At 65.2% G+C, this 21,310-nt stretch overlaps 5 protein-coding genes across 6 annotated transcripts; 4 read left to right on the forward strand and 1 right to left on the reverse strand.

The window, feature by feature from the left end:
- The first annotated feature begins 720 nt into the window (after positions 1-720).
- NUDT8 (nudix hydrolase 8) lies at positions 721-2,381 on the forward strand. The gene is made up of 4 exons (XM_059474722.1): positions 721-956; positions 1,025-1,157; positions 1,885-1,962; positions 2,035-2,381. Exons 1-4 carry the CDS (start codon positions 736-738, stop codon positions 2,263-2,265), a joined length of 663 nt encoding a protein of 220 aa, XP_059330705.1. The 5' UTR covers positions 721-735; the 3' UTR covers positions 2,266-2,381.
- A 309-nt stretch (positions 2,382-2,690) lies between these two features.
- NDUFV1 (NADH:ubiquinone oxidoreductase core subunit V1) lies at positions 2,691-5,187 on the reverse strand. Its single transcript, XM_059473449.1, has 10 exons — positions 5,061-5,187; positions 4,894-4,976; positions 4,625-4,795; positions 4,368-4,551; positions 4,099-4,288; positions 3,557-3,769; positions 3,323-3,489; positions 3,167-3,248; positions 2,947-3,092; positions 2,691-2,873 (listed from the first exon to the last, which is right to left on the reverse strand). Exons 1-10 carry the CDS (start codon positions 5,112-5,114, stop codon positions 2,790-2,792), a joined length of 1,374 nt encoding a protein of 457 aa, XP_059329432.1. The 5' UTR covers positions 5,115-5,187; the 3' UTR covers positions 2,691-2,789.
- Positions 5,188-5,821: 634 nt separating this feature from the next.
- Positions 5,822-8,055, forward strand: LOC132074050 (calcium-binding protein 2-like). Its single transcript, XM_059473451.1, has 7 exons — positions 5,822-5,857; positions 6,302-6,463; positions 6,579-6,609; positions 6,680-6,843; positions 6,897-6,995; positions 7,074-7,221; positions 7,302-8,055. Exons 2-7 carry the CDS (start codon positions 6,383-6,385, stop codon positions 7,325-7,327), a joined length of 549 nt encoding a protein of 182 aa, XP_059329434.1. The 5' UTR covers positions 5,822-5,857; positions 6,302-6,382; the 3' UTR covers positions 7,328-8,055.
- A 487-nt stretch (positions 8,056-8,542) lies between these two features.
- On the forward strand, positions 8,543-9,687 carry CDK2AP2 (cyclin dependent kinase 2 associated protein 2). The gene is made up of 4 exons (XM_059473452.1): positions 8,543-8,896; positions 9,051-9,151; positions 9,244-9,376; positions 9,476-9,687. The coding sequence occupies exons 1-4, from the start codon at positions 8,806-8,808 to the stop codon at positions 9,541-9,543; spliced, it is 393 nt and encodes a 130-aa protein (XP_059329435.1). The 5' UTR covers positions 8,543-8,805; the 3' UTR covers positions 9,544-9,687.
- A 417-nt stretch (positions 9,688-10,104) lies between these two features.
- Positions 10,105-21,286, forward strand: PITPNM1 (phosphatidylinositol transfer protein membrane associated 1). Of its 2 annotated transcripts, XM_059473446.1 has the most exons (23): positions 10,105-10,705; positions 11,434-11,648; positions 11,722-11,843; positions 14,232-14,456; positions 14,529-14,843; positions 15,121-15,216; positions 15,324-15,431; positions 15,534-15,595; positions 15,666-15,910; positions 16,421-16,610; positions 16,714-16,821; positions 16,915-17,057; positions 17,283-17,461; positions 17,776-17,946; positions 18,144-18,293; positions 18,393-18,541; positions 18,615-18,725; positions 18,860-18,976; positions 19,184-19,332; positions 19,434-19,583; positions 19,921-20,104; positions 20,332-20,460; positions 20,566-21,286. In XM_059473446.1, exons 1-23 carry the CDS (start codon positions 10,628-10,630, stop codon positions 20,830-20,832), a joined length of 3,663 nt encoding a protein of 1,220 aa, XP_059329429.1. In that variant the 5' UTR covers positions 10,105-10,627; the 3' UTR covers positions 20,833-21,286. The 2 variants fall into 2 exon arrangements, 1 of the variants encoding a protein (XP_059329429.1); XR_009418577.1 differs by lacking the exon at positions 19,921-20,104 and having other exon boundaries at positions 20,566-20,685.
- Positions 21,287-21,310: the final 24 nt, after the last annotated feature.

Raw genomic sequence — 21,310 nt, forward strand, 5'->3', positions numbered from 1 at the left:
GCTGTTTCCACAGCAGAAATTCCCTGACAAGCCCAGGCACCTGCTGACATGGAGGGCCAGTGGCACATGGGGGCTGTCAGCAGTAGGGGGAGTGTGTGCCTGGAAGGGGCTCTTGGATGCCTGGAAGGGGTTGTTGGACTCCTGGAAGGGTCCTTGCCAGGCCTGTGGGGGTCAGAGGTGAGCGTTGCACACTGGGCCAGAGGTTTGCACACCCAGGGGGTTGTGTGGGGCTGGGAGCTGGGGTCACACAGCTGGCAGGGGCTGTCACACACCAGCAAGGAGGACACACTCTGAGGGGATCATTGCACACCTGGCAGGGGCTGCTGCACCCGTGATGAGGGATATGGCATGGCTGGAGCAGGCCTTGCACAGCCGGCAGAGCCGGAAGGTTGTCACAAAGCTGGAGGGTAGGTGGCACACCTGGCGGGAGTTGTTGCACACCTGGTGGGGCTGGAGCAGGACTGGCACACCTGGCAGGGACACCGCGAAGGTGGGACGTGGGTCACACACTCACACACCTGGGGGCGGCTGTTGCACACACAGCCAAAGAGCTGCACGCCTGGGAGCGGCTGGCAGGCGGTTCATACCCGGCCGGGGCCGTTCCGCACCCCGGGCAGGGCTGCCCCACGCTCGGCACGGCCGGGCCGCGGCGGGGCGGGCTCGGTGCGGGGGGCGGTGCCGGTCCCTCCCCGCGTCCCTCCTCCCTCGCCGCTCCTCCCGCCCCGTGCCGGCGCCATGGCGGGCCCGGGCGGTGCCGACGGTGCCGGGGACGCCGGGGATGTGCTGAGCGGCGGCAGCGAGCGGCGGTGCCGGGCGCGGCTGGCGGCGGCGGGCGCGGGGGGCGCGGCGGCGGCGGCCGCGGTGCTGGTGCCGCTGTGCTCGGTGCGCGGCCGCCCCGCGCTGCTCTTCACGCTCCGCTCCCGCCGCCTCGCCGGCCCCCACAGCGGCGACGTCAGGTACCGGCGGGGGGAGCGGGCACCGGGGCCGGGCCGGCCCTGACCCCAGCCCCCGATCCCTCCCGCAGCTTCCCCGGTGGGCGGCGGGACCCGGCGGACGGGGACGCGGTGGCCACGGCTCTGCGGGAGACGCGGGAGGAGCTGGGGGTGGCGGTGGCAGCCACCAGCGTCTGGGGACAGCTTCGGACGCTGCCCGACCGGGTACCGGGGATCGGCGGGGCTTGGAGGCGCGGGGACAAGGGCGGGCAGGGACACGGGATGGGTTCAAGGTGACAGGGAAGGTGGCAGCGTCACGGGTGACTGGGGCAAGGCAACAGGGTCACGGATGACGGGTTCGAGGTGACGGGGACAAAGGTTCTGGCGTGATGGCTTTGGGGTGACAGGGGCACAGGTGACAGGGGTTGTGGTGACAGGAACAAGATGTGACAGGAATAAGGCCACAGGGACACAGAGGAGGAAGGGGTTCAGTTGACAGAGATAAAGCAGTAGGGACACAGGGGACAGAGCAAGGGTTCTGGGTGACAGGGACAAGGCAAGGAGATGGGTGAACAGGGTGCAGGTGACTGGGGTCCAGGGGGACAGGAACACAGGTGAGGGGGGGTTGCAGGCAGCAGCGGATTGGAATGACAAGGAAAAGGCAGCAGGGTCATGGGTGACAGGGACAAAGCAACAGGGTCATGTGTGGCAGATTCAGGGGGACAGGGACGTGGGTGACAGGTGTTACAAATGACGATTCTGGGTGACAGGGACAGGTCATCAGGGATACGGGTGACAAGAATTCTGGGGATTCAAGGTGATGGGACACAAGGCAGTGGCACTGGTGAGGGGGTGACACACAGGGTGGGTGCCTGCACTGGGTGCAGGGGCTCAAGGCACGGGCACTTTGGGGAGGGGGTGTCACCCTGTCCCTCGCTGACACACCTTCCAGCATGGAATGACTGTGGCGCCCGTCGTGGCCAACCTGGGACCGCTGGAGGCCTTGACACTGAACCCCAACCCTGATGAGGTGAGTGGCTCCTCCCCAGGGCTTCTCCCCTTCCCCTGGCAGCCGCTCCTGTCACTGTGGTCTGTGTGACAGGTGGAGGAGGTGTTCACCCTGCCCCTGGCTCACCTGCTCCGCGAGGAGAACCAGGGCTACACCCACTTCCGCACGGCCAGCGGCTACGGATACACCCTGCCCGTGTTCCTCAACGGCCCCCACAAGGTCTGGGGGCTCACAGCCATCATCACCGAGCTGACCCTGGAGCTGCTGCTGCCCGGCCGCTACCGCAGGAAGACCCGCGTGCCCCCGCGGAAAGCCCCGGCCTGAGCGGGCAGGGGCGGCTGCAGGGTCCCTGTGCCTCGGTTCTCCACGTGCATGGGGAAACGGCTCCGAGCCCAGCAGGGATGTTGCACACTGTGATTCAGTAAAAGCCATGTTTGGAACTGCCCTGGGCTCCAAGTTGTGGACTGTGGCCAGGACAGCTGTCCCTTGGCACGGGCACAGGAGGAGGAGTCTTGGTGCCACCGTGGTGGGGACAGGGAGTGTGGGGTCCCTAAGGAGGGGACTGTGTCTGTTAGTACCCCACAGCCATTGCCTCTGCCCCACCCCTAGCCTATGGAAATCCAGGATATCCCCTCGGGCTCCATCTGTGTGATCCCATGATCCCTGGTGATCTTATTCCCCAGGGGCAGCAGGACCTTGAGGCCCTCTGCCCTGTCAGTCCCCTTCTACAATGTAATGCCCACAGCAGAGCCTGGGAACACAGCAGCATTTATTGAGAAGCCTCTGAGTGCTGCCAGCACCCCAGAAACCCCTTCCAAGCAGGACGAGGGAGGCGTGGTGGTGGATCCTTACGCCGACGCCGCTCGGGCTTTGCCCTCGTTGTAGCGCCGCATCCTCTCCTCCAGCTCGGGGCGGAAGTGGCGGATGAGGCCCTGCATGGAGCGGGGCAGTGGTTAACGGGGTGGGGGAAGGCTGCTGGCCCCTCCAACCCTCCAGGCCCCTCACCTGCACGGGCCAGGCCGCGCCATCGCCCAGGGCACAGATGGTGTGTCCCTCGATCTGCTTGCTGATCTCCCAGAGCGCGTCGATCTCAGCAGCCTGTGCGTCACCCCGCACAAACCGCGCCATCACCTTGTTCATCCAGTCCACACCTGTGGGAATCGGGATGGGGATGAGTCCCTGCAGTGCCCCACCCTGCAGCCCCTCAGCCATGGCCCCCACTCACCTTCCCGGCATGGGGTGCACTGCCCACAGCTCTCATGCTTGTAGAATTCGATCAGGCGCGCGATGGCTTTGACGATGTCGGTCTGGGAAGAGAGGGAAGGTGAGGAAGGCAAGGGTCTCACCATGGCTGGGGGAGCTGGGGGAGCCCACCCCTCACCGATTTATCCATGACGATGACGGCAGCTGTGCCCAGCCCGCTCTGCGCCTGCACCAGGGAGTCGAAGTCCATCAGCACGGTCTCACACACGGACTTGGGCAGCAGCGGTGTGGAGGAGCCGCCCGGGATGACGGCCAGCAGGTTGTCCCAGCCCCCGCGGACGCCTCCTGCAAAGAGGAGGGTCAGGACAGGCAGCTCTGGCCCCGCTGCGGCCCGGCTCAGCGCGGCGCTCACCGGCGTGTTTCTCAATGAGCTCCTTCAGCGGCACCGACATCTCCTCCTCCACCGTGCAGGGCGTGTTGACGTGCCCCGAGATGTTGAAGAGCTTGGTGCCGGAGTTCCGCTCCCGGCCGAAGCTGGCGAACCAGGCGCCGCCGCGCCGGCAGATGGTGGGGGCCACCGACACCGTCTCCACGTTGGCCACCGTGGTGGGGCAGCCGAACACACCTGGGGAAACATCAGGAAAAAATTCCTCCCTGTGAGGGTGGTGATGCCCTGGCACAAGTGGCGCAAAGATGCTGTAGCTGCCGCATCCCTGAAGTGTCCGAGGCCAAGTTCAACAGGGCTTGGAGCAACCTGGGATTGTGGTATGTGGCCCATGGGAGTGGGGTGGAATGAGACAGCTCCCTTCCAACCCACACCATTCTATGGAACAGTGGGAGCTCTTAATGGACGTGGTGTTGGCTGTGGTGTTGTCCCTGCAGCAGGACAGTGTCCTGGGGACAGTTGTTTTGGGGTGGCAGCTGGGAACCGGGGACAGAGCTGTGGCGCCGTACCCACGTCAGCGGGGAAGGGGGGCTTGAGGCGGGGCTTCCCCTGCTTGCCCTCGATGGACTCGATGAGCGCCGTCTCCTCCCCGCAGATGTAGGCGCCGGCACCGCGCACCACGAACACGTCAAAGGCGTATCCCGAGCCGCAGGCGTCGCCGCCCAGCAGCCCGGCCTCGTAGGCCTCGCGGATGGCCACCTGCAGGGGGCAGGGGGTGAGCCCCGGAGCGCCCCGAGCCCCGCCGGGCTGTGGGGGGGCTGTGGGGCGCTCCCCGCACCTGCAGGTTGGAGGCCTCGTTGTAGAACTCCCCGCGGATGTAGATGTAGGCGGCGCGGGCGCCCATGGCCCGTCCCGCCACCAGGCAGCCCTCCAGCAGCTTGTGCGGGTCGTGCCGCATGATCTCCCGGTCTTTGCAGGTGCCCGGCTCGCCCTCGTCCGCGTTCACCACCAGGTACTTGGGTCTGCGGGGAGCTCACGGTCAGCGGGGGCTCCCCGCAGGCCGGGGCCGCGCTACCGGAGCTGTGCCGGTCTCACCTCCCGTCCGAGGGTTTGTTCATGAAGCTCCACTTGAGCCCGGTGGGGAACCCGGCGCCGCCGCGGCCCCGCAGCCCCGAGGTCTTGATCTCGCCGAGGATCCAGTCCACGCCCTTGAGCAGGATCTCCTTCGTCTTGTACCAGTCCCCGCGGCGCAGCGCGCCCCGCAGCCTGCGGGCACCGGGCACGGTGACACCGGGACGGGGCACCGGGCACGCTGGCACCGGGCACGGGGCGCCGGCGCTCCCCACGCTGCTCCCGCTACTCACCGCCAGTCGTGCCGCCCGTAGAGGTTGGTGAAGATCCGGTCCTCATCCCGCAGCGACCCGAACTGCGTCTTCTTGGGCGCCGTCTGCGGGGACACACGGATTCAGCCCCGGGAACACCGGGAGCGGTACCGCACGGTCCCGGCGCTCCCCGCCCCGTCCCCGCTCACCGAGAAGGAGGCGGCGGGCAGGCGCCGCAGCGCCAGGAGCTGCCTGCCGGCCATGGCGGGGGGCACCGGCAGCGGGACCCGCCGCCGTCACCTTCAGCCGCCCCCCGGTGACGTCACGCGGAGCGCCGCCGGCGCTGCAGTGACGTCACGAGAGAGGCCGGCCCAGGGTAGGTTTGGGGCGGGGCCGCGCGGAGGGGGCGGGGCCGGAGCGGGGGGCGCGGTCACAGGGCGGGCTCGCGGCGCCGGGGGGGCGTGGCCTGGCGGTTGGCGCGCCGGCACGTGCCCCGCGCCCGGCCCGGGTCGGGTTTCGGTGCTGAAACCGGAGCCCCCCGTCCGCCCCCCCCGGAGCCCCCCGGGGCGCCCCGCTCCCCCCCCAGCGCCCCGGGGGGTCGCTGCGCTCCACCCGATCTCCTGTGCTCCGCGGCGGGTCCCGGGGACGGCGGTGGCCTCGTCCCTGCGAGGGACGGGCGCAGCTCCGGGGCGATCTGGTTTCTCCTGCTCTGTCCCGGTAGTGGGGAGAAGGAGCAGGAGCGGGCGGGATGTTCTTTCTCTTCCGCGGCCCGCAGCGGCGCGGCCCTGGCAGCCCCGCGCCCCCCGCCTGCCGGGGCAGCCCCCGGCGCCACGGCCCCGGCCGGAGAGGGCCCCGCGGCTCCCGGCCGGCCCCTCGGCTCAGGGGGCCCGGCACCGCCGGCACTGCGGGCAGCCAGGGCAGATTAAGCCGTAGTGGTGCGTCCCCCGTGGAGCTTCAGCGGGCTGCCCAGGAGCCGGAGCCCCGGCCGCCCCCCGCTTTTGGGCAGGTAACCGGCGGCGGGGACGGGCCCGGGGCACGGTGGGTGCCGGGGATCCTGCGTGCCTTCGCAGGGAGGCTGCGGGACTGGGGAACAGCTGGGCGGCTGCCCACATCTGGAGCAGGGCGGCCGAGCGGGGAATAATCCGGAGGATTATGCACGCGGGCGCGGCACCCACCCCCCCGCGCCTGCCCTGCATATCCCCAGATATTCCATAAAAACCTCAAATCCCCGGTGGCAGCCCCGCGGTCTGCGCCAGCCGGCCCCCCCGGGGCCAGGCATGTCCTGCGGCGCGGGGGCAGCCCCCAGCCATGGGCAACTGCACCAAGACCCCTGAGCGGCGGCTCCCCAAGGCACGGCAGGGCTGCGGCACCCGCGGGGCAGCAGGAGGAGGAGGAGAGGGGGGGTCCCTGCTCGGCCCCCCCTCGCCGCTGACGCCTGCTCCACCCGCAGGATGGGAAGCCGCGCTCGGGCGCTCCAGGCTCCGGCGCAGGGGACCCTGAGGACGTGCTGGACGCGGCGCAGACCCCCCCGATGCAGGGATACTCGGTGCTGCAGGGGCTGGTGGGGCCGGCCTGCATCTTTCTGCGGCAGAGCATCGCCATCACCCAACGGGTACGGCACCGTCCCTCCCCTCCCCGCGTGCTCCCGGGGGGCGCAGGGCAGAATCCCTGTGGGATCCCCGGGAGCAGGACCCCTCTTTCGTCTCTTCCCCTTCTCTCCTCCCCAGGACCGGGAGCTGCGGCCCGAGGAGATCGAAGGTGAGCTGCTGGGGAGGGGGTCCCGCTCGGGTGAGTGGCGGTGCCGGTGGTGACGCTGTGGTGTCCCCAGAGCTGAAGCAGGCGTTCCGGGAGTTCGACAAGGACCACGACGGCTACATCAGCTACAAGGACCTGGGCGAGTGCATGCGGACCATGGGCTACATGCCCACGGAGATGGAGCTCATCGAGCTGTCCCAGCAGATCAGTACGTGGTGGGGCAGCGGGTGCCTGTCAGTCCCTGCCCCCTGCCCCCCTGACACCCCTCTCCTGTCACAGCCGGGGGCAAGGTGGATTTTGATGATTTCGTGGAGCTGATGGGCCCCAAGATGCTGGCGGAGACGGCGGATATGATTGGAATCAAGGAGCTGCGTGACGCCTTCCGCGAGGTACGGGGGCAGTGGGGACAGACAGGTAGGCTGCCAGCGTGCCATGGGTGGCCGGTGGCAATGGGACCTTGTCCGTAGTTTGACAGCAATGGGGACGGACAGATCAGCATGGCGGAGCTGCGGGAGGCCATGCGCAAGCTCCTGGGGCAGCAGCTCAACTATCGGGAGGTGGATGAGATCCTCAAGGATGTGGATCTCAATGGCGACGGCCTGGTGGACTTTGAAGGTAGGAGCAGGGAAGGGGCCAGGAACGCTCCCAGGGACAGCTGGGATGTTCCAGATGTGTTCCCCCTCCTCCCCCGGCAGAGTTTGTGCGGATGATGTCGCGCTGAGGGCGGTGTGTGCCAACGCGGGACCCGAGCCCCCTGTGCCTTACGAAGACGAGGGGGCCACGGAGGGACCCCCAGCTCCAGGGGCTGGGGCAGTGCTGGCACAGCGGTGCCCGTGCCCGGGGTGAGGCTGGGCGCCGGGGCTGCTCCAATGCTGAGCTCTGACCGTGGCGGGAGGCACCGGGGCCGAATTCGGGACCCTTCTCTGCACAGGCTCGGCCGAGCTTCGACTACTCTCGCCCTCATCTCTGCTCTATCCCTGCATCATCCCCCTTCCCACCTGGACCTCACCCTGAAAGTCACACCATCGTGGTCCCCTCTCCTTCAGCTGTGTCCCATCCCTGCTGCTCATCCCTCCAGCCTCCATTCCCACTCTGTGTGCCGCACTGAGCCCCTCAGGCTCCCCCACGCCAGGTTTATTGCGGATTGCACAGCATAACCCGCCCTGCCACCACGGTTTGAGCTCAGACCCGCCCCAGACCTGCCTAGGGTGAGGCATCCGTCCCCTTTTGGGGCTGGCACAGACCCTCATGGATGTTCTGGCAGCCCCCAGCACAGGGGAGACTCCCGGCAGCCCAGCCAGGAGACCCTCTAGGAGTGAAATAAAGCATTACTGGGTGGAAGGGCCTCAGCCAGCTGCAGGCAGGGCTGCTGTAGGTACCCTCCCTGCCCTGGCTGCAGTTTTGGGGCCAATTTTGCCCTTTTGAAATGATAAAACTCTCTGTACAGACTTTTGGCTTGTGTTTTATGTTGTTTCCAAAGAGTTTATTCGTGGTTGTTCCATCCACTGGTATTCCCCAAAACCCTGGACTCCCACTGTGCCTCACGGGAGCCCCCAAGGGAGCCGGGACCGCGGGCACAGGGCTCTGGGGAATGTGCGGCCGGCGGGTGGGGCCGGTTCCCCAAAGTCCGGGCCGGTGTTCACCCCCGCGGAGAGTCGGGACGCCCTGACCGACGGCGGCTCGGGGCTGTGGGGTGACACGGGGGCTCTTGGCGGCGGGGGGAGCGCGGCGGTGCCGCTCCCGGTGCCCCCCCCCGCGCCCCCGGGGCGGCGGCGCCCGTCAGTCACGTGACACCGAGAGAGGCCCCGCCGAGGGAGGGGGCGTGGCCCGCACAGCAGTCACGTGGTCGGATAGGCACCGAGGGGGCGGGGCCGACGCCGCGTGTCTCCACGGTGACCGGCCGGCGGGCGCGCGGCGGCGTGATGACGTCGCGCTCGTGACGCGCCTGCGTCATCACCGCGAGCGCCGGCGGCGGAGGGGGGAGAGACCCGGGTCAGGCCGGGGCCGCGCAGCACTACCGGGAACCGGGGCCGCTGCGCTCCGCTCCGGTTCCCGGCTTCTCGCCGGGCCGAGCGGGGCCGAGCTGAGCTGAAGAGGGGCGGGCACCGGCGATACAACCGGCGGGGCGAGCGCGGGGGCCGCACGCCGACCCCCGCCGCGGGGCTCCAGGGATCCGGGAGCGGCGGGCGGCCGTCGGGGATGTCCTACAAGCCCATCGCTCCCGCCCCCGCTACCCCCGGAGCCGCCAGCGCCAGCCCCGCCCCGCCGGGGCCCGGGGCACCGTCCGCCGGTGAGAGAACGCCGCGGTAGCCACGGGGGACGGGGGGCACCGAGAGCGGAGAGGGACCGGAGGGATGGAGGGTGGTACCCCGGGAAGGGATGGTACCGGATCAGGGTGGTACCGAGGAAGAGGGAGTGCGGCCGTGACCCTCAGTTTCTCGCAGCCACGAGTGTCCCGTCGCCCTCCGGTTCTGTCCCTGGCGCCGCCGCCCCTTTCCGGCCGCTCTTCAATGACTTCGGGCCGCCGTCCATGGGCTACGTGCAGGTGAGGCGCGGCGCCGGGGCCGCCGGGGCCGGGTGCGGCGGCGGGGGCGGCCCCCAGCCCCTCCGTCCCTGCTTGTCCCCCTGCTCCCGCAGGCCATGAAGCCCCCCGGGGCGCAGGGCTCGCAGAGCACCTATACGGACCTGCTCTCGGTCATCGAGGAGATGGGGAAGGAGATCCGGCCCACCTACGCCGGCAGCAAGAGCGCCATGGAGCGGCTGAAGCGGGGTAGGGGCAGGGTGGGGAATCGGGCGCCCCCGAGGCTCCTCAGCCCCGCGGGGAGCCGCTGGAGGGTGATACGAGGTGTCCCTGTGCTTCTCCCCGCAGGGATCATCCACGCCCGGGCGCTGGTCAGGGAGTGCCTGGCAGAGACAGAGCGAAACGCCCGCACGTAACGGCAGCTGCCGCCCGGGAGCCCCCGGGACTTCCCGGTGGTGGCGGCGGGGGCGGGGGGGCCGCCGTGCTGCCCGAGCCCCCCCTCCCCGCGCTCTCCGCTCTTTATAAATGCGTGTTTTTATAAATAAAGGACAATGTTGGAACTTGGCCTCGATGTGTCCCCGCGGGCTGGGTCCCGATGGCGATGGTGGGACGCGGGGTAGAGGTGGGGGAGTCGGGGGGGGTTTGGAGCCGCGCTGGGTGGGTGTCCCGGAGCTGAGAGTGCAGGAGTGATCGGACCACTCGTTGATCACTTAAAAGAGTGGCTTTTAAAATAAAACACCGGGTTTTTCCGGGGGCGGCGGTGCCGGTACACGCGGAGCGCCCGTGAGTGGCGCTCGCTGCCTTCCGCTCTCTGACGTCACGGCCCCCCCCCCCTCACCTCCATACGTCACGGCTGTCGCCGTGGGAACGGGCTGTGATGTCACGATCCGAGGGGCCGGTGCGGAGCGGCGCAGGTTTGGTGGGGCTGGGGGGCGGCGGGGACCGGGCGGGCGGGGGGAGTGGAAGGGGCCGCGTTGCCATGGCAACGGAGCCGAGACCAGTGGGGCCGAGCCGGGCCGAACCCGGGGCCGAGAGGGGCCGAGCGGTACCGGACTGAGCCAAACGCGGGACTGAGCCGGGCCGAACCCGGAGCCGAGGGTGGCCGAGCGGTACCAGACTGAACCGAACCGGGAGCCGAGCGGTACCAGACTCCGCCGAACCCGGGGCCGGGCTTTTCCGAGCCGGGCCGAACCTGGGGCCGAGCGGTGCCGGGCGGTACCGAACTCAGCCGAGCGTGGTGCCGAGCCGGGCCGAACCCGGGACCGAGCGCAGCCGAGCGATACCGGACTGAACCGAACCCGGAGCCGAGCGATACCGGAGTCAGCCGAACCCGGGGACGGAGCGGCTCCGAGACGGGCCGAACCCGTACCGGGCTGAGCTGAGTGCGCCCCGAGCAGTTCTGAAGGGGTGCCGAACCGGCCCGAGCTGTCCCGGAGCCGGCCCGGTCCGGTGTAACGGAAACCCCCTCAGGAGCTGCCCCCGCTGTGCCCCGCCGCCGCCATGCTGATCAAGGAGTACCACATCCTGCTGCCTATGAGCCTGGAGGAGTACCAGGTGGCCCAGCTGTACATGATCCAGGTGGGAATGCGGGGCTGAGCGTGAGGGCTCGGGGGAGCTGCGGGGCTGAGCGGGGGGGCCTGGGGATGCAGGGTCTGGGGGGTGAGCCTGGGGACTGCACGGGTGTGGGCTTGCGGGGCTGAGCCTGAGGGGTGTGGGGACCAAGGGCCGAGCCTGATGGGGTGCACAGAGCTGTGGGGCTGGGCAGGGGGAGCTGGAGGGGTGCAGGGATCTGGGCACTGTGACTGAGGGGTGCACAGGGCTGTGGGGCTGGGCATGGGGAGCTGGAGGGGTGCAGGGATCTGGGCACTGTGACTGAGGGGGTGCAGGAAGCTGGGAGAGGCTGGAGAGTGTGGCCTGAAGGGTGTAGAGGGCTGTGGGGAGGCATGAGGGATGCAGGGGCTGAGCCTGAGGGTGCACAGGGGACTGTGAGGCTGAGCATGGGGTGCTGGAGGGTGTAAGGGGGCTGTGGGGCAGAGTGTGGGGAGCTGTAGGGCTGAGCATGGAGCCTGGAGGGGCACGGCAGGGGGCTGAGGCTGATCCCAAAGGATCACCCTTGCAGATTGCAGGGGTTTCACTGAGGCTCTGGGCGGGTTTGGGACCAGTGAGCCAAGCAGAGGGTGCTGTGAGCAGGTGTGGGGCCGGTGGATGCCGGCACATGGGGCAGGAGTGTACACGGACCCTGGGCCCCCGTGGGGGTGGGGTCTCGGGGCTTGGAGGGGCCGCACCGAGCCATCGTCTCTGTGCAGAAGAAGAGCCGGGAGGAGTCGAGTGGCGAGGGCAGCGGCGTGGAGATCCTGGCCAACCGGCCCTACAGCGATGGCCCTGGGGGCAGTGGCCAGTACACCCACAAGATCTACCACGTGGGCTCCCACATCCCCAGCTGGTTCCGGGCTCTGCTCCCCAAAGCCGCGCTCCAGGTGGAGGAGGAATCCTGGAATGCTTATCCCTACACTCGCACCAGGTGGGAGCTGGGAGGCGGCGGGGTGGGCTGCAGGACTGGCCGTGCCCCTTGGCTCAGTCCTGTGCTCCTCCAGGTACACGTGTCCCTTCGTGGAGAAGTTTTCCATTGAGATTGAGACATACTACCGCCCGGATGCGGGGCAGCAGACCAACATCTTCAACCTGAGCGCCGCAGAGAAGAGGCAGAGGATTTTGGGTGGGTATGGCTGGCTTGGGGAACTGGGTGGGACTCTGTGGCTGCTGGGATTCCCACATAATGCTTTTGGGATGGGTGTGTGGTTGTGATGGGACCTTAGGGACTCAACTTCACTCTTCTTGCTGGCCCTCATGTTTTAGGGATGCTGGAAGGGAAGAGCTCCCTGGATCCTGAGCTCCCTGCCCTAGGTTCCCTGCTCCAAGCTCCGTGCCTGCTCCCTCTCAGCGCTGCCGAATTAAGTTCCACATTAAAGATATTTTCAGGGACAGTTTTGTCCTCTGCCTCTTCCCTTGCCTCTATTTCTGTTTGCAGCTTCTCCTTTCTAGTGCCAGCCTACTCCCCTCTCCTTCCGTGTCCCACCCTTGTTCTGGCATGGATTTGCCTTCTCAGTCTCTCCTGGTGTACATGGGACCCCTGGGTCCTGTGAGGTGTTTTGGATCAGCTGGAGCAGGGAGAGCTGGAAAAGCATGTCCCCATTTTCCTACTCCCTGCCCTGCTTCTCCTCTCCCCAGGGCTTTGCTCCAGTTCGCTGTCTGCCTCCTTTGTGCTGGGATGATGGGTAGAACGGGGAGCTTGGGGTGGGATTCTTCCCTGTGCACAGAGTTCCCATTCTCAGTGGTGTTGGACATGGTCAGTTCAGGCGCCAGAGTGTGGAGTGTGACGTGCTGCCTCTTAAAATGGAAGCCCAAAATAGGCACTCGGAGGAAATGATTCATCTGACCTATTTCTCTCCCCGGCTCTTGCGGCACTGGGGATGTCCGGCCGGGATACCGATGGCTGCGACCTGGGGGCAGGAATTCTGCCCCTACTGCCCTCAGGAAGCCCCCAGGGCCAAGCAGACGGCATCAGGGCATGGCCCCGTGCCCACTGCCTGGTTTTCCACTCTCTGTGCCCGTCCAGTGGGCATTCCACAGGGCACTCAGCATCTCCAATGGCTGCTGCCTTCCGCAGGGAGGAGGGTTGAAGTGGGTCCAGCCCCAATGTGGATCCCACTGGGATTTCTCTGCCCTGGTGTCTTGTAGCACTGACAGATTTAAACCCCTCTCCTGTTTCAAAGGGCAGTGGAAAAACATGGTCTGGGTGATCCGCAGGGATAACTGCTTCCTTGGCAGCTTTCTCCCAATGGCAAAAGCAGAGGGAGTTGGATTGCGATGAGAATGACACTGCCAGGAGCTGCTTGGGGACAGCAGGTCCTATCCCAGCTCTTTGCTGCTATTATCCAAGATGCTTGGCATCATGCTGTGCATTGCATCATTTTTGTGGATTCAGGGCATCTCTCGTTTTCTTTTCCCTCCCTTTTTTCAGTCCAAGCTGGAGGAAGAGGGGCTGACAGCACCTTAGGGACATCAAGGAGGGCAAATAAATGGGCTTGGCACATCCTAGAATTGGGGACAGGGCTGCAGGATGGTACTGGGAATGAGTGGGGTGCCCTGGGATCCCCCAGACCATGACCTAGAGACAGGGCTGGAAATGCCAAATTCTAGCAGATTTTGTGCTGGATTGAGCCCAAACAGCTGTTGGAGCATGTTTTCCTGGGTGTCCTTCAGGAGCCTTTCTCTCGTCTTGGGAGGTCATCCTCATTTGGGGGGAGCTCACCCTCATTTGGGAAAGGTTGCTTTTGTCTAGAGATGGGGCTCATTTCCTTTTCCCCACCCCCAGCTCTCTGGAGGCTCCTGTGTCACATGGTGGTTTTGCTGTGCCCTGGTTTTGGGGGACCTTTGGGCTTTTTGGTGGGGAGCCAGGAACTGTGCCAACTTTTCCCCATGTGCTTTCCCTGTTGTCACCCCCCATGTCCCCCAGGGTGGCTGGGATCACTCTGCAGCTGCCAGATCTGCCAGCTAATGTGTGTATGTGTGTCAGCCTCAGCTCTCCCCAGCTCCCAGACCCTCCCTCCCTGTGCTGCTCCCTGGGGTGCTGGATTGGGATCCCACGTGGGGAAAGAGATGTCTTTGGCTGCACTAAGGGTGGCTGTGATGTTCCAGCCATGGGATTTTATATGTTCTATTAGGAAATTCTTGCCTGTGAGAGTGGTGAGGCCCTGACACAGGGTGCCCAGAAGAACTGTGGGTGCTCCATCCCTGGAAGTGTCCAAGGCCAGGTTGGATGGGGCTTGCAGCAGCCTGGGATAGTGGAAGGTGTCCCTGCCCATGGCAGGGGGTGGAATGAGATGATCCCTAAGGTCCCTTCCAACCAAAGCTATTCCAGGTTTCTATGATTCCAGAACTCCAAGATTTTAGAATTCTCAGACAGAGAGTGTTTGCTGCCAGCTGCGTTGGGTGCATGGCTCATGGGAATAATTTGACCTTAATTTTGTCCCTTTTTCCTTATTTTCCTACCTATGCCCCCTTGCCAAGCACGGCGGGGTGACAAGTGCCGTTCCCCCCACAGACACCATCGACATTGTGCGTGATCCCATCTCCCCCGGGGAATACAAACCTGAGGAGGATCCCAAGCTCTACCACTCATCCAAGACGGGCCGGGGGCCGCTGGGGGATGACTGGCTGGAGGCAGCAGCAGCCAGCGGGCCCCTCATGTGCGCCTACAAGCTCTGCAAGGTGGAGTTCCGATACTGGGGGATGCAGTCCAAGATCGAGCAGTTCATCCATGACGTGGGTGAGTTCAGACCCGGGGGTTGCTGGAGGATCATTTGGGCAGCAGTGGGATCACACTGGACTCTCCCCCCAGGCTTGAGGAAGGTGATGCTGCGCGCCCACCGCCAAGCCTGGTGCTGGCAGGACGAGTGGACGGACCTGACGATGGAGGACATCCGGCAGCTGGAGGAGGAGACGGCGCGCATGCTGGCACAGAAGATGGCCAAGTGTGGCGAGGGCGAGGAGCCACCCGCGGCTGGGGTCAGCCCCGAGGGGCAGCCGGAGCCAGATGGTCCTGGCGGTCAGGAGGAGGCTGAGCTGCAGGCAGGGACCGATACCCCCTCGGATGATACCTTTGCCAAGCAGTGGTCCACCTCCTCCCGGTCTTCCTACTCTTCCCAGCATGGAGGTGAGACCAGGTCCGGGGTGGTTTTGCCCTGGATGCTGCAGTTCTCTATAGGAGATGTGTCAGGGGACTGTTTTGCCTGGCTTGGGTCTCCTGGGCTGGGGCTTTGGGTTTCCTAGGGATGGTCACAGATCTCCCAAGGAGGGATTCTGAGGGACACAGGGATGGCTCCAGATCTCCCTGGGCATCTGGGTCCATGACCAAGGGGGAGCTGTGGGGCAGGAGAGGGGGTCTCTCTCGCAGCAGGGGGCTGTGAGTGCTGACCCCCCATGGGTGGCAGGGGGCGTGTCTCCTCAGAGCCTGTCGGAGTGGCGGATGCAGAACATTGCCCGGGACTCAGAGAACAGCTCCGAAGAGGAATTTTTCGATGCCCATGGTACTGGCACTATGCTGGAACAGGCTGGGTGGGGGCAAGTGCATCTGAGGATGGGAATGCAGGCACAGGGGTGTCCCCCCACCCACGCTTCCCTCCTGCCTCTGCAGAGGATCTGTCTGACAGCGACGAGGTCTTTGCCAAGGAGATGACCAAGTGGAGCTCCAATGACTTCTTGGACACCCTTGAGCGGCCAGCAGAGCTGGATGAGGCACTGGGTGAGCTCTGGGGGTGCTCTGGCCCCAAATCCTGGGGTGGATGTCCTGGGAGGGGCCTGATTCCCACCTGGAGACCCCAGCTACCTCACTGTGTGCTTACAGGGGATGGAGCCAGCGCTGCCAAGGGAGATGGTGAAGGATTGGGAACATCCAGCTTCCCTGAGGTGCGTGTCCCCTCCCTTGGGCCTTGCCCTCCTGCCATGTCCCCCAACTTGACTGCTCTCCTTCCTGCAGGGAGGCACGGCAGAGAGCACGGAGCAGATGTGCCGGATCCACGCGCTCTTCCTCATCCTCCACAGTGGGAACATCCTGGATCAGGGAGCAGGCGAGCCGGGCTCCAAGCAGGCGGATGTGCAGACTCTGGCAGCCACCTTTGATGCTGTCACCCGTGTCCACTTTCCCGAGGCACTGGGACATGTGGCCCTGCGCCTGGTGCCCTGCCCGCCCATCTGTGCTGCAGCCTACACCCTTGTCTCCAAGTACGGATTCCCACTGGGAAAGCAGGGGGCCGGGGAGCTGGTATCCTTGGAGAGGGGACTTCACTTCTGGTGGGACATTAAGGACTGGAGAGGGGGTGGAGGTTAACTCCTGGTGCAGTGTCTTGGGCCAAGCCAGTGTTGTGTCATGAGATGGGATGGGATACATATAATTCCTGGTGTGGTATTCCAGGACATGCAGGTATTTTGGTGTGGGATGAGGACAGTGGGGTAGGATGGGATGGGATAGGATGGGGGTTAACTCCTCATGCAGCTTCCTGGGTTGAGCAAGCATTGTGCAGAGAGATGGGGACATAAAGGCAGCATGAAATGGCATAGAATTGGATGGAATGGGGTAACTCTGGATACAGCATCCTGGATGAGCAAGTGTCTCGTGGTGGGAGGGAACAGGATGGGGATTACTCCTGGTATGGCATCCGGGATGAACCAGTACCATGCAGTGGGATGAGGACATCAGAACAGTCACGTTCATCCCTCACTGTGTCCCCTCAGGCTCAGCCCTTACAGCCATGACAGGGACAGCCTGTCCAGCAGCCAGGACCACATCCCACTGGCAGCACTCCCACTGCTGGCCACCTCCTCAGGCACCTACCAGCAGGCCGTGGGCACTGTCATCACCCGTGCCAACCAGGCCTACACAGCCTTCCTGCACTCTGGAGAGGGCACTGGCTTCTGCGGCCAGGTGAGGTGGAATCTGGGGGGAAGCTTGGCTCTGGGGTCCAGCTGTGACCCTGCATGGAGGGTTTGGGGGTTTCACCTTCCTCAAGGATCTGTGGTTTCTGCAGGTGGTGCTGCTGGGGGACTGTGTGGGCGGCATCCTGGGATTTGATGCCCTGTGCCAGAGCCGGGCGGGCTCGGGGGGCAGCCGGAGCAGCAGCCGCCGTGGCAGTCTGGTGAGTGCCTTGCATTCCAACACCCCCTGGGGAGGGTTTGGGGGTGCACTGGAGGCTACATGGGATCTGGGTGTTTGCTGCCTTTCCCTGCAGAGCACAGAACCCATCTCCCCAGAGCAGTGTGGTGGCCTGGACCCACTGGCTGATGGGACAGAGGGAGCGCCAGTATTGGGCCAGGCCAGCCCTGAAGCCCCAGGGGCACAGGGGGACAGCCAGCAGCACAGCTCCACAAGCAGGTGAGCCCAAGGGCGATGGTTGGCTATACTGTCCTTTATCGAAAGGGCACAATTCCCATTTGCTCCAGGCTGGGAAGGAGCATTTCATGGAGGCTACCTGCCCTGGGGGGATCTTACTGGAGCTCCTCTGGGATAACAGGGCCACACCAGGCACAGCTTTGCCTTCAGGATGGTGGGAATCGATGTTGCCATCCCTCCCCATGCCCACTGTCTCTGCTGTCCCAGCCTGCAGGCCAGTGAGGCCCCGCTGGAGGCAGAGGCACCCCGGAGCAGTGCCGTGGCGCTGGATGGGGCAGAGGGTGCCAGCACCCGCCTCGAATTTAAGGTATCCGGCTTCTTCCTCTTCGGTTCCCCATTGGGGCTGGTGCTCGCTCTGCGCAAGACCGTCATGCCTGCTCTGGATGGTGAGCATCCCTGCCTGCCGCGGTGCCAGCCCCTGACCCTCCCTGCAGGGCTCAGGTCCCTGAGTCACGCTCACCTGACAAGCCTGAGCTCCTCAGGACCAACCCAGAGAGCCCTGCTTGGGTTTGAGCCCCTTGCATGCCCAGCCCTGGCTGTGTGGGTGTTGGTGGGTGGCTGAGTGTTCCTGCTCTGTGCCAGCCTCAGCCTATCTCTGGTGCCCCAAATTTCCCTGTCCAGCCTTTCCTTTTGCTCTGTCCTGCTTTACCCCTCCTGGGTATTTTGCTCCTGGTGCCCCTGACCCTGCTCTGTGCTGCAGTGGCCCAGCTGCGTCCTGCCTGTGAGCAGATCTACAACCTCTTCCACGCCGCCGATCCCTGCGCCTCCCGCCTGGAGCCTCTCCTGGCCAAGGCCTTCCATGCTGTGCCCCCGCTCAGCGTGCCCCGATACCAGAAGTACCCCCTGGGTGACGGCACCTCGTCCCTGTTGGGTGAGCAAGTTCCCACCAGGCTGGTGCCAGGCATCCTGGGGCCACGTCAGGGTACCCAGAGCACCCACATCCTGGGTGGGTGCGGGTAGGGGGATGTGCAAGCCCTTCCCACTGCTCTGGGGCTCTGCAGGAGGGGCGTTTTGGGGTGGTGTGTGTCCCCAGGGGCTCTGGGTGTGCTCACCCAGCTCTCTCTTCAGCGGAGGCCCTGCAGACACACTCTGCCCTGTTCCTGCCCAAAGTGGATGTGGCTGCTCCCCCTACCCCCACTGGCAGCTTTGGGGGCTTCTGGAAGGGCAATGACCCGGCAGAGCCCCCCACTCCTGCCAGCACCAGCGAGGTTGTCAAGAGTAAGTGTCATCCCCACCCACCCTATCCCATGTGGACACCTTAGGCAGCCCAACAGGGGATGAGGTCTGGAAAAGGCTTCATTCCAGTTCTCCCTGCAGTCCTGGAGCGCTGGTGGGGCCCGAAGCGCATTGACTACTCTCTGTACTGCCCCGACGCCCTGACTGCCTTCCCCACCATCACCCTGCCCCACCTCTTCCATGCCAGCTACTGGGAATCCTCCGACGTGGTGGCCTTCATCCTGCGCCAGGTACGGCGGGCCCGGTGGGGTGGGTGGCAGGCCGGGGCCGATGGAGGCTGAGCCGGTCCCGCGCTGCTGGCAGGTGATGGAGAAGGAGGGGCCACAGCCTGCGGAGAGCGAGGAGAGCTCCATCTACAGCCCCGCCATCCCGCGGGAGAAGTGGCAGCGCAAGCGCACCCAAGTGAAGATCCGGGTATGTGGCCAGCTGGAGGCCACCTGGGGCATCCTGGGGTGTGTGGGTTCTGGGACAATCCCACAGCCCTGTGGTGTCCCTGTGGCGCCTCAGGAGCTCCCCCAGGAGCTGCTGAACATCCCATGTGCCTGCAGAACGTGACGGCCAACCACCGTGCCTGCGATGTCATTGTGTGTGAGGGCAAAGCGCAGGTCCTCAGCGGGCGCTTCATGTACGGACCCCTGGACGTGGTGACACTGACTGGAGAGAAGGTATTGCTGGGCTCAGGGGCCACCAGGACCCCTCAAACAGGGTGGGATGTCCAGGACTGGGCATGGGGCTGGTGTCACCCACAGCAGGGGAAGGATATGGTTAGCAGGACCCTGTGTAGGGTGGCGGCAGAAGGTTGTAAGGACTTGTGCAGGGATGCAGCAGGATGTGGGGGTCCAGCCTTTACCCAGCCCATTTCCCTCTCTCAGGTGGACATCTACATCATGACACAGCCACTGTCAGGGAAGTGGCTGTACTATGGCACCGAGGTGACGAGTGGCAGTGGGCGCGTGACCTTCACCATCCCTCCAGACAAGGCTCTGGCCATTGGGATCTACCCTGTGCGCATGGTGGTCAGGTGAGGCGTTGCCTCAGTTTCTCCTGCAGCCCTTCTGGCAGAGCTACACCTGCTGCTCTGGCAGGAGAGCTGGTGCTGAGCCACCATCACTGCCTTTGCAGAGGGGACCACAGCTATGCTGAGGCGTACCTGACCGTGGTGGCCCGTGGCACGGAGTCTGTTGTGTTCAGCATCGATGGCTCCTTCACTGCCAGCGTCTCCATCATGGGCAGTGACCCCAAAGTGCGAGCCGGGGCTGTGGACGTGGTAAGGTGGGTGCCCTTCTGTCAGCGATTTAGTTTCCCCATCTTTCATGGTGTGACAACTCAGCTGCGGAGTGTCAGAGCAGGGAGAAGGGGCAGGGTATTCCACCGCTCCCTTGCCTCCAGCACAACATCATCTCTGTGCTGGTGCCCTATTGTGGAAAATAATCCTGTCCAAGTTTAAATGTGGTCCCCAGAGCTCTGCTGGGCCTTCTCCTTGATAAAATCCCTGGGAGCAGGGAGGTTTTGGAGGCAGCACCCATACATGCTGTACTGGGAGATCCCAGCTCCCATAGCAGGACTGTCTCCACACAGGCTCCTGGCAGCCACCCATGTCCCCTCCTAGGCACTGGCAGGACTCGGGGTACATGATCATCTACGTGACAGGGCGCCCCGACATGCAGAAGCACCGCGTGGTGGCCTGGCTCTCACAGCACAACTTCCCCCACGGCGCCGTGTCCTTCTGCGACGGGCTCACCCACGACCCGCTGCGCCAGAAAGCCGCCTTCCTGCAGAGCCTGCGCACCGAGGTGGCCATGGGGGTGCTGCCGGGACACAGGGCTGGTGCTGGGGTGGTGGGCGCTGTGCTGAATCCTGGTGGGAATGCTGGGAGCTGGACTGCATTGCCATGGCGGAGCTGGAAGCTTCTCGGGACAGCTTCCAGCTATCCCTCTTAACATGAGGGTGTCCAAGCCCTTAGGGGTAGCTGTCCCTGGGAAGGGCTGTTCCTTGCCCTAATGCTCTTGTCCCTGGGCAGGCAGAGATCTCCATAGTCGCTGGCTACGGCTCCACCAAGGATGTCTCCGTCTACAGCTCACTGGGACTCGCGCCAGCACACATCTACATTGTGGGACGGGCCGTCAAGAAGTTCCACAACCAGTGCCAGGTACGGTGGTGGCAGGGCTGGGGACAGACTGGGGACATAGGGGATGATGGCTGACCCCACCAGCCAGCCGTGGCCACTGGCTCAGGCTGTCTGTGTGTCCTGCAGTTCCTCTCTGAGGGTTATGTTGCCCACCTGGCCCAGCTGGAAGCCGCAGCCCTGGCTCACTCCCCCAAGGGCCCCCCACGGCCTGTGCTGGGCAAAGGCACCTATGGCTGCCCGGCGCCTGTCGACTTCCTGCGGAAGCAGAGCCAGCTCCTGCGCTCCCGGGGCTCCAGCCAGGCAGAGCGGGATGGGGGGCCCCCCTCAGCACCCCCCGGCTTTTCCCGGACCAAGCCCCGCAGCATCAGCCTCAAGCTGGAGGGTGAGGAGTGAGGGTGGCACGGCCATGTCCCCCTTCTGCCACATCCCTGATTTCCCAGCAAGGAGCACCTGGGGACAGAGCTGGTGCTGGGCCATGAGGCCATCGCAAGGAGATGAGGGTGCTGGGTCCCCTGAGGCCAGGGGGTGCTGGGACAAGGCTCAGAGCTCCCCAGAGGACCAGAGTGATCCCCTCAGGGCAGGACCACCCTGGGTCCTCCCTGCTGCCCCCAGCCCCGTCCCCTCTGGTCCTTTGGGGCCATTGGGCAGTGCCCAGTGGGGTCTGCACCCCAGGGTCATTATCCCTGCACAGAACTGGGGGCTGTGGCTGTGCCCCAGAGCGAGTGGCACCTCCCCACCTATTTATTTCCGTCCGGTGTCACGGCGCAGGGCTGGGTTGGGGTTCCAGAGTGGTTCCTCTGTTCCCCCCCCTTTCGTTTTGGTGTTGAATAAAGAGATGTTATGACAAGGTGCCAGCACCCACGAGTGTGCT

Source organism: Ammospiza nelsoni, chromosome 6 (assembly GCF_027579445.1).
Source record: "Ammospiza nelsoni isolate bAmmNel1 chromosome 6, bAmmNel1.pri, whole genome shotgun sequence".
In the NCBI taxonomy this organism is placed as follows: domain Eukaryota; kingdom Metazoa; phylum Chordata; class Aves; order Passeriformes; family Passerellidae; genus Ammospiza; species Ammospiza nelsoni.

Excerpts from the sequence above, each read along its gene's own strand:
- NUDT8 (XM_059474722.1), top strand. The coding sequence starts at position 736 with ATGGCGGGCCCGGGCGGTGCCGACGGTGCCGGGGACGCCGGGGATGTG. Across the intron at positions 957-1,024 it reads CCCCACAGCGGCGACGTCAG|CTTCCCCGGTGGGCGGCGGG; the intron begins GTACCGGCGGGG and ends TCCCTCCCGCAG. Across the intron at positions 1,963-2,034 it reads TGAACCCCAACCCTGATGAG|GTGGAGGAGGTGTTCACCCT; the intron begins GTGAGTGGCTCC and ends TCTGTGTGACAG.
- NDUFV1 (XM_059473449.1), bottom strand. The coding sequence starts at position 5,114 with ATGGCCGGCAGGCAGCTCCTGGCGCTGCGGCGCCTGCCCGCCGCCTCC. Across the intron at positions 4,977-5,060 it reads TGCCCGCCGCCTCCTTCTCG|ACGGCGCCCAAGAAGACGCA; the intron begins GTGAGCGGGGAC and ends GTGTCCCCGCAG. Across the intron at positions 3,490-3,556 it reads GCTCATTGAGAAACACGCCG|GAGGCGTCCGCGGGGGCTGG; the intron begins GTGAGCGCCGCG and ends TCCTCTTTGCAG.
- LOC132074050 (XM_059473451.1), top strand. The coding sequence starts at position 6,383 with ATGCAGGGATACTCGGTGCTGCAGGGGCTGGTGGGGCCGGCCTGCATC. Across the intron at positions 6,464-6,578 it reads GCATCGCCATCACCCAACGG|GACCGGGAGCTGCGGCCCGA; the intron begins GTACGGCACCGT and ends TCTCCTCCCCAG. Across the intron at positions 7,222-7,301 it reads CGGCCTGGTGGACTTTGAAG|AGTTTGTGCGGATGATGTCG; the intron begins GTAGGAGCAGGG and ends CTCCCCCGGCAG.
- CDK2AP2 (XM_059473452.1), top strand. The coding sequence starts at position 8,806 with ATGTCCTACAAGCCCATCGCTCCCGCCCCCGCTACCCCCGGAGCCGCC. Across the intron at positions 8,897-9,050 it reads GCCCGGGGCACCGTCCGCCG|CCACGAGTGTCCCGTCGCCC; the intron begins GTGAGAGAACGC and ends AGTTTCTCGCAG. Across the intron at positions 9,377-9,475 it reads CATGGAGCGGCTGAAGCGGG|GGATCATCCACGCCCGGGCG; the intron begins GTAGGGGCAGGG and ends TTCTCCCCGCAG.
- PITPNM1 (XM_059473446.1), top strand. The coding sequence starts at position 10,628 with ATGCTGATCAAGGAGTACCACATCCTGCTGCCTATGAGCCTGGAGGAG. Across the intron at positions 19,333-19,433 it reads CCTGTGCGCATGGTGGTCAG|AGGGGACCACAGCTATGCTG; the intron begins GTGAGGCGTTGC and ends CTGCCTTTGCAG. Across the intron at positions 20,461-20,565 it reads AGTTCCACAACCAGTGCCAG|TTCCTCTCTGAGGGTTATGT; the intron begins GTACGGTGGTGG and ends TGTGTCCTGCAG.